General features: G+C 42.7%; 1 protein-coding gene across 4 annotated transcripts in view; it reads left to right on the plus strand.

Annotated features, from left to right (window-relative positions):
• Positions 1-21,500, plus strand: part of LOC132582767 (uncharacterized protein F13E9.13, mitochondrial-like) — a 36,019-nt gene that overhangs the window by 3,529 nt on the left and 10,990 nt on the right. Inside the window, exons 1-4 of one of the 4 annotated variants that reach the window (XM_060254485.1) lie at positions 924-1,087; positions 1,841-1,916; positions 4,380-4,462; positions 18,350-18,530. In XM_060254485.1, the coding sequence (XP_060110468.1) occupies positions 1,844-1,916; positions 4,380-4,462; positions 18,350-18,530 (337 nt within the window). In that variant the 5' untranslated portion in view covers positions 924-1,087; positions 1,841-1,843. Of the gene's footprint in view, positions 1-923; positions 1,088-1,451; positions 1,721-1,840; positions 1,917-4,379; positions 4,463-18,349; positions 18,531-21,500 lie in introns of those variants that run through there. The other 3 variants (XM_060254484.1, XM_060254483.1, XM_060254486.1) reach the window with 3 other exon arrangements.

A 21,500-nucleotide genomic window follows, 5' to 3' on the forward strand; every position in this document is an offset into this window, starting at 1 on the left:
TGCTACCTCAGTTACATATGTTCTCAAATATAAAGGTTCATTAGTTTGTGCTTCTGACTATACTCTTTGAATATGGCAGTAACTCTAATCCAAAACCCATTTTCATGTAAATATATCTCATTGGATTTGCTATTAGATGCATAGGCTTAGATCTTTGCCCAGTAAAAATAAAAAAGGTACTAACCTGATGTGAGGTCAGTTAGATCCCATTGTAAGTCATGGAAGTAACAACCGCAACAAAAACCTTGAGGTTTTCACTGAGCAAGACACCAGGTGCAAAGCAGGAGGGGGAGAAGTACAATTATGGTGCAACCCTAAGGAGACTTTCCTGGAGGAAGCCTCACTGCGTAAACTTAAGCAAGATTCTCAGTAGACCTGCTTAGGGTTGTACTGACAATTAACTTTTATTTCAGTAATATAATAACAGAACAGCTTCAGAAAGAACAAGGAGAAAATACAAGAGAATTGTTCAAAATGTAATTATTTTATCCTATATTCTCACTTCACTCTCCCATTCAGTACAATTGTGAGATAAAAATGATCCTAACACCATCAGAATGTATACTGACCTCATTAAGCTTGACAAATATGCAGATTAGGGCATTGCAGCAGATTCAAAACAAATTTTATCCCCCCAATAGTTTTACTACACTTTAGTCATTATGATTAGATTGTAAGTGACAAACATGTTATTTATGTGCAAGTGTAACTTTTAAACAATAATAAACAGCCGCCTATGGCAGGGATTTTTGCTAAAATGGTAGCCATTTTTAGAGAATTTGTAGGGAAAAAATTATTCAAGGGACAAATGGCAGTTCTGAATAAATCTGATTTGTGGGTAATGAATGAAAATAGGTGGTGTTTAAATTCAGAGTAGGTAGGACAAGTTATACTATAAATGTAAATGTGACGGTTGATTCTACATTGGCAGCCAATCAGGAGCTGGCTTTTTGGGGAGTATCCAAATGACATCACACCAATTGTCTGTCCACTGCTAGCAGCAACTGTTTCCTAATGTGGCTTGATTCAGTCTTTTTTTTTAACAATTGGAGTCAAAACACCTTTGAATACTGTCCTGTCCACATAGGTAATATTTTCCTTGTCTCATCCTGTAGGTTTGCTTATTTCTCCTCATGCTGCCAGAGGGCTTAAAAAAGAAACAGCAATTGCTAGATCTATTGCCACGATCTGCTGGTTTCTCTGAATTGCTTACCTTCATTTTTAAAAAGGTCTCTTGCCCTTTTTGTTGAGGAGCTACAAGGGGAAATGGCTAGATACTTTATTGCTCTTCAGTGGAAAGGGCTAGATAATTATTTTTTTCTTAAATAAAAGCTAGGGATTCAGAAGTTCTAAGAGACTGTACCAATAAATTGTTAGAAGCACAAGAGCAAGGGGGCGGGAGTGGTGTGGCAAGAAACAGGGTGAAATTACCATGTGGATATTCTGTCACCATTGCAAATTCCTCTACTTTTACAGCAATGATGATGAAAGCTACATGGAGAATCCATTGTTGTGTGGAAGCAGCATAAAAGAGAGAGAGAGAGAGTCATTGTCAATTAGAACTGGAAGCTCTGTGATAGATGGAAGATAAAGTTAATGGAGAATTTACTTCTCAGTCCTTGGATTGAAAGTGGCATGGAAAGCATTGAGGAAAACCAGCATTTTTTACAAAGAGCAGATTGCTTTTTTTGTTTTGTTTTATCTGCTCTGAATTATATAGGTGATTTAAAAAAACCTTGAAAGATAATAATGTATAAAAATAAACCAAAGAATTAACAAACAAAAAGTTCTCATTCACCTGAAATCTTATTTTTCTCCCCCTTTTGTGCCTCCCGAGTAGATCATGAAGTTTTTGCAACTTTTTGGACGACTGAAATCAGCTGTCGTAGGCATGGTCCATGTGAAAGCACTGCCAGGTAAATAGCTTTTCTCTTCTTCTTTTTAAAGAGCAGAAACTGATCATTAAGGGATGCAAGATGAATTTGCATTTCAAGATAAAATCACTATGATTTAATGTATATAAACTTAATACTGACCAATGTTCAAAGCAGTTAGAGATTTAGACTTTACTTAGGACTTAGTTGCCAGGACCAGTTCTAAGCTGTGGAGTCTTATGAGCAAAAATACTACTTTGTGAGCTTCTGGCATGAAACTTGTGAGCTACTGCATACATTAGTTTGCTCTGGAGTCATTTTTCCTGAGCTAAGACAAAAATGTGTGAGCCAGAGGCTTAAAAATTGTGAGCTAGCTCACACTAACTCAGCTTAGAGGGAACACTGGCCAGGACTATTATAATGTCTTGCAACTAAGAGAAGAGAATGCATTAAAGGTTTTCACTGGAATTCTTTAGGTTGGATCCAACTGACTTTTCTGCTAGCAAAAAAAAAAAGGAAGCATCCCCTTTGACCACCAAAAACCCGATTCTAGAAATCATGGGACCTGCATATACAAAAGCTGTGTGTGATGGGGCTGTAGTATGGTGCGGAATTGGGCAAGGCTGAGTGAGAAAGCTGGTTGGACACAACCCTTTGATTTGGCTTTGAGTTCAATATCTTTTTATATCAGGGGTGGGGAACCTCCATCCCAAGGGCCGTATACGGCCCTCAAGATCACTTGGTGTGGCCCTCGGAGACTGCTGGGCTGAACCGAGCCATGTGGCAGCCTTCCTGGGGCCTGGCTGGCCAGTGAGGATCATGGGGCCCAGCCGCACTGTGCAGCAGCCTCCTCAGGGATCACAGGGCCCAGATGTACTGTGCGGCAGCCACCTTGGGGCCTGGCTGGCCAGCTAGAATTGCTGCAGGGCCTGAAAAAGTTACTGTCACAGTTCAGGTAAGTTTCCCCCTCATTTCTTTATTTCCCTTTCTTTCCATTTCTTCCCCCATTTCTTTATTTCCCTTTCCATTTCCCCCCCCCCTTTGTTTACCTTTATTACTCTTTCTTCCCTCCATTTAATTTCCATTTCCCCCCTTTCCCCATTTCTTTCTTTCCCTTTATTTCTTTTTCTACCCCCTCCCTCCCTCCCTCCCTCCCTCTCTCTTTGTGGAGCCTGTGTGGTGGGCATTGTGAAGGACTGCTGCTGGGGTATGTGGGTGCCTTTAAAGGTCTGCTGGGGGCAGCTGCAGTTTCCGCATGAAGGGAGGGAGGGGTGGCAGGGGTGGAGGTGGGAACCAGCTACCACCAGTTCAATTTGCACTTGATTATCCCAGATGGTGTGGCCTAATATGCTAATGAGTGTGTGACTTAATATGCTAATATTAGGGGATGTAGTCTAATATGCTACTGAATTCCTGCTGGGCTTTTTCTACAAAAAAGCCCTGGACCTATGCATTTGCCTAGGGCGGCAGGCTGTGTGTATGTGTGTGTGCCAGATTAGACTCTCCCCACATGACTTCAAATAGAAAAACAATTATTTGCATTAATCTTGGCCTGAATTATTCTTCCTTGACAGAGCACCGTTTTTTAAGTTGATAATTTTTTATTGCCCGCGAATGATGTTATAAATATCCATATGGTCCTAGGCAGAAAAAAGGTTCCTCAACCCTGTTCTATATTATGCTCAAACAACAACTAGTCCATTCTGGTCACTTGTTAAGATATATTCTTTATTGGTGATTTACCCCCATTTTAATGTTTAAATAATGCTACTTTGTAAGGAGATTTTATGATGTGATTCTAGAAAGGGTAGTAAGTGCCATGTGAAGATTATTTGGACATGTGACCGGGAGTCTGCCTTGTTACCTGTTTCTAGTGACTCCAAATGCTACTGTGTGGATTTATGTATATGTATTTATATCCAAAGAAGCCCCATGGTACAGAGTGGTAAGCTGCAGTACTGCAGTCCAAGCTTTGTTCACAACCTGAGTTTGATTTTGGCGAAAGCCGAGTTAAGGTAGCTGGCTCAAGGTTGACTCAGCCTTCAGTCTTTCCGAGGTTGGTAAAATGAGTACCCAGCTTGCTCTGGGGTAAAGTGTAGATGACTGGAGAAGGCAATGGCAAAGGTAAAAAAAGGTAAAGGTAGTCCCCTGTGCAAGCACCAGTCATTTTCAACTGTAAACTACCCCGTAAACAGTCTGCCAAGAAAACATTGCACTGTGACATCAGCCTATGGATTGATAATGACTCCGTGCTTGCACAGGGGACGACCTTTACCTTTTATTTATACCCAAAGCTGCTTACAATTTTGTGTTGTCCTTTCCTTTCCTTCATTTTTTCTTCACAGCAATCCTGTTTAGGTATAGAGAGAGAGAGAGCAGCCATAAGTAACCAGGTGGCCTCCTGTAGCTGTACTGAGATTTGAAACTGGGTCTAATCCCACATCCTAGTCCAGAACTGCATCATGGACTATGGTGGACTACAGAGACATTTTTATTTTTTTCCAGGAACACCTAGGAATACTTTGCCAGTGGCTCAGATCACCGAAGAAGCTTGTCGGGAAGCTGAAATTTACAGGGCTGCAGGAGTTGTAAGAAATGCCACACTCATACATGTTCATGTTCTGTTGTCTCTTTGTTACTTTCAATATTTTATGTGGTTAAACTGTGTGGAGAATCAGGCATCTATACAAGACGAGATGATGGCACATTAGGAACTTTTAACACAGGTTAAAACTTTTAACACAGGTTGTGCAAATATTAATCTAGAACAGTCAACTTGTTCAAAACTGGAAGACATACTGGAAGCTTGGCAAAATCCCGAGAGATGCATCTAGTCAGTGCCTGGGCTGCGTGCATTCTGATATAATTTATCTTGTTTGTGGTGGGTAACATGCAGGGCTTTTTTTGAGCAGAAAAGCACAGGAACACAGTTCCAGCTGGCTTGGTGTCAGCAGGTATGACCTAATATGCAAATGAGTTCCTGTTGGGCTATTTCTACAAAAAAGCCCTGTGCAGAACAATGGTGTCATCATGGGTGTGGCCTAATATGCAAATGAGTTCCTATTGGGCTTTTTCTACAAAAACAAGCCCTGGTAATATGACATGCATGAAATCATTGTCTGTAAAGGTGTTGCATGGAGCCTGTTAACAGTTTTCCTCTGGAATTGCTATGCTTCCTGCAAAAACTCCTAATCACCCTCTCTCAAAATCTTTAAAGGAGTTTCTAAATTGTAATGTAATTGGACTACATATAGGGCACTTTCTCCTTCTGATTTATGAGACTTATCAAGTTGCAATTATATTTTCCAGCTGATTTTTGCAATCCATGGGTATGTGCAGGCTACATCCAATAACTTTCAGCAGGGCCAAAAAATAACTTTAATTCCAGGATGCTTGGCTCAGATTTCCAGGAGCCCAAACGAGCCCAGTATTCCCAGCACTGTTCCATATGCATTTTTTAAAATGGCTATTATGCTTTGCACAGTCCATGAGGTGAAAGTTTTAATCAGAAGTTGTATAATGCTCCTTTCTGGAACATTCCATATGCTTGAAACTCCTAGAACATGGCATTTATGAGCTGGAAGATATGTGAATATTATCCAGCCCATCTTTCTGACCTTCTTGACCTCTTCTAGGTATTAAACCATGAGCACAATGCACAGTGAAATACTTGAAGGTTACACATGTTCACCAGCTCAAATGTAGCCTGCTAAATGCAGCTAGAATGAATATGTATCAAAGAACAGTTTGATGAAATAGTTCAGATGGGTCAAGCAAGTGACCCATGTTTCAATTACAGGCCAAGCAGCTTCAGCCTTCTCTCACACAGATGACTGGCCTCAATGGGAAACTCTTTTTTCTCATAGTGTCTTGTTAATGCAGTTGAGTGCTCTGTTTTGATGATTCAGAAGAGATGTATAGAAAATATCCAATGAGAGCTCCTTCCTCTCTGACAGAGCATTTGCATTTACATGCGTAAGTCTCTGTGTTCAATCCCGGGCTTCCCTGCTTTAAAAAATTACAGCAGGTATTGGGAAATGCTTTTCTTTGCCTGAGATAGCAGAGTTCTGCCTGTCAGAATAAACAGAATGGGCCAGCGATGAGACCATGAAAGAAGGCAACTTCATATGTTTATAAAGAGCATGTTATGTTTGTGGTGCATTGTTCAGATTTTGTGAGACAATTAGGGGCATACCTGCCTCAGAAGTTACATGCCCAAAGTACAGCTTGCACCTTTCTCTTCAGTTTCCCAACGACTGCTCTCCTGTGAAGTGTCTTTCAACAGCAAGCGCTCTTTTGCCATGCAAGTATAGAAGGCGAGACCTGAAAGGCCACTGTCAGCCAGAGGCAACAACAGTCAGGTACCCAGCAAGTTGAATTTCCATTGGCCCTTGGTCGTTGCAGTAATTTTCATAGGTCGGCAGGTTTTTTAACAAGGTGCATGTCCTTTTAAAAGGTCAGGGTACATTTTACACATTCCACTGCACCCATATCCCCCTGTTGCCACACATTTCCCTCTCCAACCTGCCTGCAGTGGAAAATATAAATTGCCGGTATGGCAGCGATGCAATGCCCTAGTAACTAGCCTTCCAGTAGGGCTTAAACGGACCAGTGGTTTCTGCATTTAGTATTATTTTCAGGCTGATTTTTATTGGAGCAGATTATTTTTGTCATTAGACATTCTACATAGGTTCGTAAATTCACACAGCTTTACAACTGAAATCAGGCTGAATCAAAGGTCTAACTTTAAAGCTGGCGAAAAGACAAAGTTCATCTGAAGGGGGAGTGCAAACAGACAAACTGGTGAACTTGGAGAGGGGGAAGTTCTTGGGAGACGTGGTTTCGTAATAAAATGGAAGGGCGGTAAAAACCGGGAATCAGCTCTGAACTGGAAACGAGATTGTTTTGCTTGTGGCTGTGAAGTTCAGATGAAGAAAAGATGATGACGATTTAGGCATTTAGTTCTGCAAACCCATCTGACTACTGCCATGTAATTTTGTTGTTGTTGTTTTGTCTTGTTCTTCCTCCTGGCAATTAAGGAATGTTCCCACCAGGGCACTGCTTAGTGCTAGACTCTCTTCAGCTTCAGCAACTGAAATGTTTCATGTGCCACCAGTGCCAGATTAAACCCTGTGGAGGCCAGTAGGCGGTTGAAATCTTGGGGGCCCCCTCGCAAATTATCTCCTAATATCCTGCAGGCACCTTCTCAAACTGGAGAGCCAGTTTGGTGTAGTGGTTAAGTGTGCGGACTCTTATCTGGGAGAACCGGGTTTGATTCCCCACTCCTCCACTTTCACCTGCTAGCATGGCCTTGGGTCAGCCATAGCTCTGACAGAGGTTGTCCTTGAAAGGGCAGCTGCTGTGAGAGCCCTCTCCAGCCCCACCCACCTCACAGGGTGTCTGTTGTGGGGGAGGAAGGTAAAGGAGATTGTGAGCCGCTCTGAGACTCTTCGGAGTGAAGGGTGGGATATAAATCCAAATCCAATATCTTCTTCGAAAGCCTTTTTGGCAAAGCTGCAGGGGAGAGGCAGAGAGAGGCAAACTGGTCTGGAGCCCCTAAAGGTGTGGGAGCCCATAGGCCAGTGTCTACTCGGCCTGTTTGTTAATCCAGCTCTGCGTGCCATTAGTCCACACTCACTCAGACTATCAGGATTTTACAGACCTAGTGTCTTATCCTAATAACTTGTGTCTTCTTTTCCTTGTGTATATTTCATCAAGTCTTGCTCCAAATACTGCACATTCTAAACTATTGGTAACGTTTTAAAAAGCAGTGGTAATGTGTGATCCCAGTATGACTGCCAACAATGTTTCTTCAGAGAGAATGCCTTTTATGGGTGGATTCTGTGACCCTAAAGCATTTACTTATTTCATTTATTTATTTAAAACATTTCTACACTGCCTTTCCCCAAGGGAGTACAACAATGGTTTTTTTCTTATGGTATATCTGCCTACAACAAGTTAATTACATCAGAGTAAAGCCCTGGTTTGGGTGATAGCCCAGTAAGGCTCGAAAACAAGAAAGGGTTAAAACTTTGGGGCAGATAAAGACAGTCTACGGGATTTGCAAAATGCAATTAATAAAGTTGGCATGTGTGCTCTCAGAGACGGCAGAGAGAGATGGGTAGGAAGGGCACAGGACATGAGGACCAGAAAAGGAGGACACATGTTGCAGAAGATCTGCTTATTTACATACAAAATCAGCTTTTGATGGAAAACAGCCATATATTTCCTAATTTTTTTTCCAATAACCGTGAGGACTTGATTTTTTAAAATGAAACCTAAGGCTCTCAGGGATCTATAAGGCAACTGATTTTGAGCTAGAGCATGTTGCATACCATTATGGGTAAATCTTTGCAGTGTTGTGGCCAGTATGGGGGGGGGGGGGAGAGGGAATCATTCTTCCATTGTCTCTATTGATTCCTTTTGGACTGTTATGGGGGGGAATCTATGTTAATGGCACTGGTCTGTGAACAGCTGTGTTTTTGTAGGTATACCTCTGGCCCCTTTAAATTTTCCTGGCTCCTTTACATTTTTTGCTGAAACTGTGAAGTAGCATAGAAAAGATTGCAAGTACGCCTTCCCATTTCAAAAGTGGTATGCAGACATGACTGATGAAAGCAAATCCTCAGGTTTTTTTTTAAGAAGGTGGCTTGTCTGCTGCATTAGTGATTTTTTTTTAAAGACAGAAACATAATAAATATGGAAGATTTATAATGTTGGAGCATATTAATGAAAACAAGTGAATGCTCAGACATGATGCCATCTGTGCTGAAAAACTGTAGCTGCTATATGCTTGTTTTGCCAAACATAATCAAATTGCCATGACAAGCTTATATGCAGCAACAGATTCAAAGACTTTAGAACCCTCTACATTTTGCTATGTTCTGCTTTCATTTTTTAAAAAGGGGAAATATAGCAACATTATTGCTCTTATACAGGTGTTGAACTTTTTGTTCCATATTTGCTCTTATAAAACATTTGCAGCAAAGTATCAGTTTCACCAGGGAGCATGGTTTTCCCAGTAGAGGTGGGCTCTGTCCCCTAAATGACCCTCATTGTTTCTTGATTTTTCCCCCCATTTAAAATTATGATTAATGTGGAAAGAAAGAAAGTTTTCTTTCACTACTGGAACTCTGGATCACCCAATGAAGCTGATTGACAGCTGGTCCAAGATTGTCTAGAGGAAGACATCCTTCACATAATGTACCCTTTAATTCAGGGACTGCACTGCCACAAGATATGGTGATGGTTACTAGTTACGATGGTGAATAACCTGGCTCATCTTTTGAAAAGGATTGGACAATATCATGGAGAATGAACCAATTGACAAATATGCACACTATGGTAGCTAACTGGAAGTCCGTATATGCAGGGAGTTATTAAAAACAGGAATGCATAGGAACATAGTTCCAGCTGACTTGGTGTCAGGGGCGTGTGTCCTAATATGCAAATGAGTTCCTGCTGGGTTTTTCCCACCCAAAAACCCTGCATGACACTATGGTGATGTCTGGGGGTGAGGCCTAATATGCAAATGACCCCTGCTGGGCTTCTTCTAGGAAAAAAAAGCCCTGCATATATGGAAATAGTACAATTTACAATATCGCATGCTGTGGCCAGTGATTGGCCACCAGTTTCATGCCCTCCTTGTCAGGCCTTAAAGACATCTGGCAGACCTTTAGTAGAGTCAGATTACCGGACATGATGACCCTTTGCTCTGATCCAGTAAGCAAGCCTCTTGTCTTTTCTAGACCAAACAGCCATATTTTCTCAATAGTGCTTATTAGTGAAATGAAAGCCAAATGCCAGTGTTAATGAAATGAAGGCCAGTGCAGTAATCTTGGACCAGTCACACACTCTCAGGCAAACAACGGCTCAACAGTAATGTTTTTCTAAGGATCCACCTGAATAACAAAACAGTATGCGGACATTTTAATTCTCCAGAACTTTGTATCAGGCTGAAGGGTTAAAGATAATGGTGCATAGGCCTCTTATATGATGCCTTTGGTGAGTGCTAAGTAGATCTGATCAGACAGAGCAGTGCTGGTATCCACTGGCTCTTTTGGTTTACCCAGAAGAAGGTAGAACAGCAGCCTCCTACTGAAAATTCAAAAAACTGGGGTTGAGCCTGTGGCTTTCTGGTTTGTCTTCACCTGGTTTGTCTCCTAGCACTGGTAATCAGAACTTTGCTGCCACTAAATAAGAGGCATATAAATATGGAACACGGAGCCATTGATTTTAAACAATGCCCTATTAAGAATAAATAAGAACAATCCTAATCCGGTCTAAGCAGCCCCATGGCGCAGAGTGGTAAAGCTGCAGTACTGCAGTCTGAGTGCTCTACTCACAACCTGAGTTTGATCTCAGCAGAAGCTGGGTTTAGGTAGCTGGCTCAAGGTTGACGTAGCCTTCCATCCTTCTGAGGTTGGCAAAATGAGTACCCAGCTTGCTGGGGGGAAAGTGTAGATGACTGGGGAAGGCAATGGCAAACCACTCCGTAAAAAGTGTGCCGTGAAAACGTCGTGATGTGACGTCACCCCAGAGTCGGAAACGACTGGTGCTTGCACAGGGGACTCCCTTTATCTTTTTAAAAATCAGGTCTACTTAGAATTCTGACATGGGGTGGTAGGCAAAGCCACAAAAGGGCAGCCGCAGAAGGTGGAGCCAGCCAAGAAAGGACTGCTGCACCTTACCTGCAGGCCACAGTGAAGATTCTTGTGCCATGGTGGTGGTGGCTGCTGCCAAAGCAACATTTTTTTTTTTTAATCTGTACATCCATTCAGTTTTCCAGTGACCAGTCATAAGCCTTGCTGTGCAAAGGCTCCATCTGGCTCCACCCACTTTCTCAAAATGCTTGGTGGGCACAAGGAAAGGTTGATGGGTCCCATGGTGCCAATGGGTACAATTTTGAATACCCCGACTTAGAATCTCACTCCGTTTATTCACTGGGGCTTACTATCTGGAAAGCAAGATTGTACTTCTTCACATAAGACACACAAAAATTTTGCCCAAAACACACAAGTTTTTCTTGGATCATTTTCCTGCAGTTGAAGAATCCCACTCTCTATTGGTTAGATTCAGGTATTTCCAGGTTAGATGGAGGTGGCAATAAGTGTTTTGGGACAATCCTGTGCTGAGTTAGAGTGGAGTAAGATGAGAATCTATCCTAAAGTATTTAAAATGGGTCATTTTGTAGAAAAAGAGGTACTGGAGCTTATTAGCACAACTCATTTCCGTATACCACAACCCCCTGACATCACTGGAAGGTGTACTAAATTATATCAGCTCAGCATCTGCCTTAAATAATTGAATTATAATTGCCATGAGGAAATCTTACTCCCATCATACTTTTAAAATTACTTTCTCCTCTGTGGCCACAGTGGCATGATGAAGATTTCCATCTGTCTGCTTTATATGTTTTGATTATTTTCCCATTTTTTGTGGGGGGAAATATTTATTTATTTAATTTATATCCTGCCCTCCCCACCAAAGGCAGGTTCAGGGCGACTCACAAACCAAGGGTCGACACAAACACATTAGTGTGACCGATACAATAAGCAACAATAAAAACAATTTAAAACATTTGCATGTGCTACAATAATAATTTCAGGCAGCAATTTAAATTCTGGTGGTTAGCTATACTCAGAGGTCTCAGGACCGCCATAGCGTAGTGAAGTAGGCCATTGGTGGTGTTCTTATGGGCCAGTCCCATTGCTGCAGATGTTACCATTCATGTAAATGCCTGGTGGAAGAGTGCCATTTTGCAGGACCTGCAGAACTGTAAGAGCTGTCGCAGGGCGCTAACCTCCTCCGGCAACTCATTCCACCAGCTAGGGGCAGCAACGGAAAAGGCTCTGGCTATAGTTGTTTTGAGCTTCGCTTTTCTGATGCTGGGAACTGTCAACAGGTTTTAAGACCCGGACCAAAGTGCTCACTGGGGCAAGTGCAGGGAAAGGCAGTCCCTAAGGTATGCAGGACCCTGACCATATAGGGATTTTAAGGTAATGACCAGCACCTTGAAACGAATCCGGTACCCTATCGGTAGCCAGTGCAGCGCTTTCAGCGCAGGCTGGATGTGTTCCTGTAAAGGAACTCCCATTAACAGCCTGGCTGCAGCATTCTGCACTAGCTGAAGTCGCCAGATTTGGGACAAGGGCAGCCCCATGTAGAGAGCATTACAGTAATCCAGTCTCGAGGTGACCGTTGCCTGGATCACTATTGCCAAGTCGTCGCATTCGAGAAAAGGGACCAATTGCTTTGCCATCCGCAGATGGTAAAAGGCTGACTTGGCAGTGGCAGCTACTTGGGCCTCCATTGTTAAAGAGGGATCAAAGAGCACCCCTAAGCTTTTAACCTTGGGCGCTAGCGTGAACTGGGCTCCGTCGAAGGTCGGCAAACGGACCTCCAGTCCCGGACAGCAGCGACTCACATACAGGACCTCTGTCTTCGTCAGATTTAATTTCAGTCTACTCAGCCTGAGCCACCCTGCCACAGCTTGCAATGCTGCGGACAGATCTTCTGGAGTGGAGTCAGACTGGCCGCCCATCAGCAGATAGAGCTGGGTGTCATCTGCATACTGGTGACAACCCAGCCCATACCTCTGGGCAACCTGGGCAAGGCGGAGGCATGTAGATGTTGAATAATGTCGGAGAAAGAACCGCTCTCTGTGGCACACCACATATAAGTGGGTGTTGTTGGGATAGTTCGTCTCCTAGCGCCACCCTCTATCCCCAACCCTGGAGGAAGGAGGAAAGCCAGTTCAAGGCCAACCCCTGAATCCCAGTGCCAGCAAGGCGACAGGTCAGTAGCTGATGGTTGACAGTTGTGTCGAAAGCCGCTGACAGGTCTAACAACATCAGCACTGCCGAGCCACCTCTGTTCAGGTGCCAGAAAGTTTGTCAAATCTTATATCAGAAAGTTTATCAAATCTTAGAGTTAGCAAACTTCTCACAGGAGGTTTGAACCATGCAGCCCAGAAGCAAGTATTTTTTGGGGGGTGGGGTGGGGAGGGGAGAGACTGCTCTTGTGAGCTCCTGCCCAAAATGAGGCCTGATTAAAAACAACATATATTTAAACATTTGAGCAAAGGAACTTCTGTGGGCAAACAAGCATTCATTTCTTTGATTCGGCTTATGTAGTATAGGATCTTTCTGCTGATGAAAGAGACCGCTACAGCGATAAAACGTAAAATCCTATTGATTTTCTAATGGGTCTATAAATAGTACACACAATTGGCCGTACTCAGAAGGATATTGTCAAAGGCTTTCATTTTCAATTTTTTAATGGATAAGAAGCATTTTTATCTTTTTTTCACCTAAGTGCTGCCAGAAGAATTTAAAGACCTTGTGAAAATAGTGATGGTTTGCTTTTTGGCCTTCCAGCTGTAGAAAGCATGTCTGTATTCTAAATCATTCAGGACATGGTGCTGACTTATGGAAGTCAGTAAAAGGCACAGAGTCTCCATCCTGAATTCAAATCTGAGTTCAGTATCAATATATGGTAAGGTTGCCAGGTCTCCCCTGGCCGCCAGTGGGGGATAGGGAGGTCGGGTTGCCAGATCCAGGTTGGCAAATTCCCAGAGATTTGTAAATAGAGTCTAGGAAGGACAGGGACCTCAGTGGGGTACAATGCCACAGAGTCCACCCTCCAAAGCATTCATTTTCTGCAGGGCAATTGATCTCTATAGTCAGGAGATGAGCTGTATTTTGGGGGGATCTCCAGGTCCCACCTGGAGAAGCAGCATGGCCTGGCAGCAGGTACTATTTGAACTGGGTTTGAAGTTTGAAAGTCTGTTGAAGTGTAAGGTCACCACAAAGCGTTCATATAGTGTAGGCAGCTCAGGGTGGGGAAATAATACCTGGAGATTTTGGGGGTGGAGCCTGAAGAGAACAGGGTTTGGAGGAGGATATTGGATTTGTATCCCACCCTCCACTCTGAATCTCAGAGCAGCGTACAATCTCCTTTACCTTCCTTCCCCACAACAGACACCCTGTGAAGTAGGTGGGGCTGAGAGAGCTCTCACAGAAGCTGCCCTTTCAAGGACAGCTCTGCGAGAGCTGTGGCTCACCCAAGGCCATTCCAGCAGGTGCAAGTGGAGGAGTGGGGAATCAAACCCAGACTCCCAGATAAAAGTCTGCGCACTAGACCACTACACCAAACTGACTTCCTGGAGAGGGGAGGGACATCAAAGGGATATAATGCTATACTGTCTGCCTTCCAAATCAGCCGATTTCTCCAGGTGAACGGATCTCTGTCACATGGGGATTAGTTGTAATCCCAGGAGATCTCCAGCTACCATTTCGAAACAGCAAGCAACTCTAATAAAGTTGCTTTCTCTTTTTATCTCAACTTTTAAAGATACGGTAACCTATCTCACAGTTTGGGGATGACAACAACTGAGTCAATTATCCTAAATTTGAGTTAATGATTATAAATAACTATTGCCAGTTTATCCATTTCTAGTATTTAACCCCCACCACAACAAAATGCCTCCAAGGTGGTTTACCAGATAAATCCATTTTATGATTTTTTAAAAACAACAACAACAGCAAAACACTACAACACTTTTTTAAATGCTGCAAAGCAAAGTTTGGAGAAATGGTTGAACGGAGACCACTTCACAATTCCAGGAGGCCTCTTCTCAGTGGAATCCAATACTCAGGAAAATGGCTCCTAGAAGAGTGTCTCAGCAACTGAACTTAAAGTACTACATGAGAAAAGAGCCCAGGCTGAGTAAAGCTTTCCATGTCAAAACCTGGCAGTCCACAGTTTGAGTTGGACCTGGAAGTGAGCCAGAAATGAATCTATCTAGGGTAGTCAACACTGAGTTGGAAAATTCCTGGAGGTTGGAGGTGCGGGGCCTGGGAAGGGCAGGCTTGGGGGCGGAGAAGGACCTCAGCAGGGGTATTTTCCCCCCAGGGGAACAACCATTCCCTCCCCTAGCAGCAATTTTCTCCAGAGGAAAAACTTTCCACTGATTATTGATTCAGAGCATGGCAAGACCATTGAAAATTGTCACTTGGATGTGTGAAATGAGGGAATATAAGTATGACCTCGTAGCTGTGTTGTTGTGTTGTTGGAACTGCATTTGGATTTGGAAAATATTCTGGGACTCCAGGCAGCTTATTTGACCCAGGATCTCTGCAAAACTGGAGTGCTGAATGCTTGTAAATGAACGTTAACTTACACTTTAATTAGATAAACTTCGGTCCTTATATATTAGATTTTGTTCCAAATGTCAGGGTATGTTTATAAGAGTGTTGTTTAATGAGAGTATATGGATATATTGTAATTTTTTCCTATTTGATTGTAATTGGTGTATTTTTTTAGGCTGGTTTTCATGGAAACCTTGAGTTTATCTCCAGTCACTCACCTGGAGACAGGCAACTAAAACTATGACCCATCTTTGCCAAAAGACTGATGACAGCTCATTGAACCAGTAAAAGCTTCTTTTTATTTATTTATTATATTTATGTGCTGCCTTCTCAGAGTTCTGCTCAAGGCAGCTTACCATTTAAAACCACAATATCAGAACATCAGAACACAAGCTGTAAGAGCACAAGCCCTGCATTGGGAAGCATCCAAGTCTCGAAGAAGAAGAGATTGGATTTATACCCCGCCCTTCACTCAGGCCGTTTTCCCACTTACCTTACCCCGGAGCGATGTCCCTCTTCACCGCGCTGTGTCTGCGCGGATTTCGCACAAACTGCTGCGCAGCACCAGGAAGAGCCGCGTAGTCCCGGGGCTTTTGCGTCGCAAATGTAAACTGCTTTTTGGCGGTTTACATTTGCGATGCAAAAGCCCCGGGACTACGCGGCTCTTCCTGGTGCTGCGCAGCAGTTTGTGCGAAATCCGCGCAGCGCGGTGAAGAGGGACGTCGCTCCGGGGTAAGGTAAGTGGGAAAACTGCCTCAGAGTGGTTTACAATCCCCTTGCCTTCCTCTCTCCACAACAGATACCCTCTGAGGTAGGTCGGTCTGAGGGAGCTCTGAGAGAGCTGTGACTGACTCAAGGTCACCCAGCTGGTTGCATGCGAAGGAGTGGGGAATCAAATGCAGCTCTCCAGATTAAAGTCTGCCACTCTTAACTACTGCACCAAACTGGCTCTCTAAGGCATTGGTAACAGTGGACAAGTCTCCCTCTTGCAGCTGGTGAATCTGTGAAAACTGGAAAGTACACTCTTGTTCCACAGCCACCACCCCAAAGCCCAGTATTCCTGGGGCTTGATTTATTAGCCTTTTTGTTGGTGGAATGTGGGAGGGAGAACAGAAATTCCAGTTATTTCAAACAAGTATTTTTCTGCCCTGATCTGTATTAATTTCTTTTTGAGTCTCCTCAAATTGAAACCAATGCTCCATATAGCACTGGAATAATTAAGGTTTGACTTGATGGCACGTACTTGAAAATCAAGGTTACAAATTAATGTTTCCTTGCTCTTTACATTTTGTCCAAAATTACTCTAATTTAACTTGAGCTTAATACCTTATGTGATTGCTTTACAAAAGTCACGCTTCTGATCAAAGGTTTTTTTCTTTTTTATAAACCAAACGGGTATTTGTACTAACGCACTCTAGCTAATAACTTTTGCTGGTGAGGAAAAAAAGTAGTTCAGGCTGTGTTCATGTGTGTTTTAATACGTATTACTCTTTGTCTTAAAGTTAATCTTGTGAACATAACTTGCCAGCATGTTTGGACTGTGGTGGTCTTGCTCTGGGACTGTAGTTTGTATTCCTCAGCATCTAAGGCAAGGGTTCCTTCCTCAACATAGTGCTCGTGGGGCACTGTGGTGCATGCTGAAATGTTTCCTGCCTGTCAAGAGATTTTAGAAAGTGGTGGGGCCAAGTACGGATCCTGCCCCACAGAGTTTCTGATTGGCCATTGGAGTTCTGATTGGCTGTGCAGATTAAGAAGAAGAGATCGGATTTATACCCCTCCTTTACTTGGAGCCTCAGATCAGTTTACAATCTCCTTCTCTTCCTCTCTCCACAACAGGCACCCTGTGAGGTAGGTGGGGCTGAGAGAATTCTTTAGAGAACTGCTACTGAGAGAACAGCTCTGAGAGAACCATGACTGACCCAAGGTCACACCAGCAGCCACACAGTGGAGGACTGGGGAATCAAACCTGGTTCTCCCAGATTGGAGTCCATGTTCTTAACCACTACACCAAACTGGTAGCTGCCACTACATCCATGTTGGTTTTGTTCTCTTTCAATTCTCTTTCTTGAAGTATTTTTAAATATTACTTCTGTTGCCCTTTGCACTTGGGCTTGTTCTATATGTGTGTGTGTGTGGGGGGGGTCCTTCTCCCATAGTGGGCCATCAGTGCCCATCACCCTATGTCATTATTCTAAAGGTGTCCACAGGCTGAAACAAGTTCAGGCTATAGGGAAGTTTCAACAACCAAATAAGGTGCTGAAGTTACACCATTACAGCTGGTACTAGCCTAAATGAAATTAATGAAGACCAAGGTGAGGGTGGACAAAGTGTCTACATTTCTGAAAGAGTTTTGCTCCTTGAATACAGTGGAATCACAATGTTAGTATAACCAGCTGATGCATTTATTTAAATTACTTATCCCGGTCAGAGGTCAATTTGATTGGCTGATTGATTTTTGCCATCAAGGGGTTTCAAGTCAAGAGATGTTGAGAGGTGGTTTGCCACTGCCTGCCTCTGCATAGCAATCCTGGTATTCCTGGGAGGTCACCCATCCAAATGCTAACCAAGGACAACAACCCTGCTTAGCTTCCAAGATATGACCAGACTGGGCTAGCCTGGGTTTCCCAGGTCAGGGCAAGTTGATTTGTAGTTCAGTTAAATAACAGTGGAAGGCTTCTTTTGAGGAGAAGTAGAAGAAGAAGACCGTAGAATCAGAGTCTCAGAGCAGCTTACAATCTCCTTTATCTTCTTCCCCTACAACAGACACCCTGTGAGGCAGGTGGGGCTGAGAGCTCTACAGAATCTGCCCCTTTTAAGGACAGCTCTGCGAGAGCTATGGCTGACCCAAGACTATTCCAGCAGCTATAAGTGGAGGACTGGGGAATCAAACCCAGTTCTCCCAGATAAGAGTCCACACACTTAACCACTACACCAAACTGACTCTCTGTAGGTGAAGAAACCAGAATAGGAGGAAGGGAGATGTTTTCTTCCTTTATCCTTCTCCCCCATTCCTCCCATAAATTCCTCTGAGTTATCTTACAGAGAGATCCAGTGGTTTTATTTGTGAAGACTCGAAACAAAGCTAAGTTACGCAATCCTGTCTTTAATCAAGCATACTTGTGACTGAGTGGACTGTTGTTTTTGAGTAATGAAATTTGAGAAGTCTCTGGAGACCATATAAAAGTTCAGGTTCTGCACTAAGCTACATTATTACAATGCAAATTTTTAGCGCTTTATCTGCAAATCAGTCCTCCGTATGCAAAGCTCTCTATTTGTTTTTGGACAACTAATTTTAATAGGCTTTCTATGTATGAATTCCCACAGGATGGTTTGATTGTTGAAAACATGCACGATCGACCATACACCGTCCGCATCGGTGCAGAAATTACCGCAGCCATGACGGTCGTTTGTGCCGCCGTGAAGCAGGTGTGCCCGGCTCTCCCCCTGGGCGTTCAGATTTTGTGTGCTGCCAATCAGCAAGCTCTAGCTGTTGCTCTTGCCACAGGTGAGTGAAGCGGAGTGAGGATAGTCGTTTACACTTTGCACTCCTGGAGCTTCATCCAGTATGAGCGGGTTCGTCCCTGCTCTTGCTTATGGATCTTTCCTGTGAAGCCATTGTGAATTTTACAGTCCTGTCTAACTTTTTTGGACATGTATTAGGGTTGATGGCTCTGGACTGGGAAAGACCTAGAGATTTGGGGGTCTAGAACCTGGAGAGGGACCTCAGCAAGGTATAATGCAATAGAGTCCACGGAGAGCCAGTTTAGTGTAGTGGTTAAGTGTCTGGACTCTTATCTGGGAGAACCGGGTTTGATTCCCCACTCCTCCACTTGCAGCTGCTGGAATGGCCTTGGGTCAGCCATAGCTCTCGCAGAGGTTGTCCTTCTTCTTCTTCTTCTTCTACCTTCCAATGCAAGCAGGGGAACTGATCTCTGTTGCCCGGAGAACAGTTTAAAAAGTGGGAGATCTCCAGGTCCTACCTTGAGATTGATAACTGGATTAGTTACAGTTGGTCTTTCATAGAAGGGAGATGAAGGGTATATTGGAATGCCTTCCTGTGGGGTTATTTTGTACCCATTCATACTCTTTTTGGTAAAATTCAAAGAAAAGCAGCTCTATAACTTTTTCCTCTTATGTCATTTTCTGCCCAGCAGTTAACAATGCCCCCAAAGTACAGCCACTTACAGTTTACTTTCTTTAAAAAACATACCAGATAACATGCACTTTTGCCACCACGCCTGCTGTTGTATCCTTGAGTCAGTCACAAGTTCTTGCAGAGCTGTTCCTCTCAAGCAGTTTCTGTTAGAGTTCTCTCAGCCCCACCTACTTCACAGGGTGTTTGTTGTGGGGAGGGGAAGGGAAAGGAGATTGTAAGCTGCTCTGAGACTCCAATGGGTACTGAATGGCAGGGTATCAATCCAATCTCCTCCTCCTCTTCTTCTTCTGAAAAGACTGTATTTTTTCTACCCCGTGAGTTTATTGAGAAATCCAGGGAACAGTTTTTAAATACTCTGGAGAGATACAGCCCTTCCTGATAACCACAAACAAAATTATGGGAATTTTCCCACTAGGTACACTGGGAATTCAATTCAAGTCATTTATTATGATCAAGATCAGCTAAGGTACATAAAGAATTTGTTTTTTGATGGAAATAGATCCCAAACGCTGTGTGTGTGTTTTTAGAGGAAGGTTTGAGTTTCAAATCCAAAAGAAGGAGGAGGTAGAATCCTTGAACTGCTTCTCACCCACTTACAAAATATACCCAATTCACTAACCACGCTTTCTTTTCTTATTGTTTGTGAATTTCCCTCACTCTTTTCTTTTAGGAATTAACCATGCTGTGATGTGAAGTATGCACCAGTGTTAATGCTAACAATGTCAAGTTTTGACCAGGGTACCCTGGTTGCAAACTCTAGTTCAAAACTAACTGTAGTTTGTGTTAACACTAGCACTTTTGAAGCTGTGAAATAAGTAAAGATGGGAAGTCACATTTAAGAGGGAAGGAGCAGGGAGCACATGACATGCTCTCAGTCTGTTAATCATGGCAAGGAGAAAACACTTTTGTTAGCAGATGCCGCTTGATGACTATTAGGGATCTTCTGTTTTGGAGAGGAAAGCAAGTTACAAGTTTTTGTTCTGTCTTGAGATGGGCTTCCTTCCCATAATCATATTAACAATCGCTTTACTTCTCTTCATGATAAATACCCATTTGTGGCTTTCCTCCCTACACCTTAGTTCAGTGTAATGGTACTAGGGATTAATTTGACTCATTATAACTACTGATCTAATTCCAGTTATACCTCAGGATATCGCTATAATCTACCGTAATGAACTATTATATCTCCGTCAAATTAATTAAATTCATTTAAGAATAAATTAAATTAACCTGAACAATGAGAGTTTCTGTGGCCCATTGGATAGTATGTCAAGTTTAGATCTAGGTTCAGATGTGAGCTCATATATGCAGTCATCGAGAGACCCCAGTGATGGGTTTTGTCTGTTTCTTGCCTGTAAAATGGGAATAATGGTGACCCTACCTCATTTTATAGGGCTGCTGTGAAGATGATAGAAACACATGCCGTTAAGAAAAGTATTTTGATTCTGGTTAACTGTGTCCATTAAAGTCTTTGTGGGCCTGAAAAATAACACTTTGCTTTAATAGTATATTTCAAACAAAACATATTGAGAACAAAAAAAAAGTTGACTTGCCTTACTGCTGAAAGCATCAGTAATACAAAATATGCCAGCACGGGTTTTTTTTAGTCTGCTGAAATGCTGGTTGAAAAATTTTAGCATTTCATTTTATAGTGTGCCTGATTTAAGAAAGATAGGTAATTAATATTGAAAACAATACATTATTTTTATACAATCCCTTTAATGCATCTTGATGCAAACTGTGACAGATGAATTGTCTATTATGCCTCACATCTATTTCCCTAGATTTGGCACTACTTTTTCATATTATATTTTATTTTCCGAAAACTATAATGCTCCCCCCCTTCTTTCACCGTTGCAGATGAATGCTTTGGTTTACTTAAACTACCAGGCTCTTCAGTCAATAAGCAGAATTGATTAGACAGCAGATCTGTCTTCATATGAAGGAGCACACTATAATTTCAACTGTATTTACTCTTCTTTCTCTTTAACATTCTTCCTATGGTTTTTGAAAAGACTCTTTGAATGATTTTGTCCTTTTTGTTCTCTTGGATAGCATTCTATTCTCCATTTATTTTGAATTAATTTGGCCTCTGAATAGCTTCTCAGCATCATCTCATAACTTGGATTTATATTCAGATTTCTAGCAACCCATTATGACCCTTCTATTAACCAGGGAAACCACACCCAGTATCCATACAGTTGTCTCCTAAAGCTGCTTTTCTCTGCAATCATTAGAAAAGGTGGACCTTAAAAAGTGATGCATTTTCAGGATTTGGGGGAGTCTGCTGGGTGCACTAGATAGGGTTGCCAACTTGCC

Source organism: Heteronotia binoei, chromosome 14 (assembly GCF_032191835.1).
Source record: "Heteronotia binoei isolate CCM8104 ecotype False Entrance Well chromosome 14, APGP_CSIRO_Hbin_v1, whole genome shotgun sequence".
Taxonomy (NCBI): domain Eukaryota; kingdom Metazoa; phylum Chordata; class Lepidosauria; order Squamata; family Gekkonidae; genus Heteronotia; species Heteronotia binoei.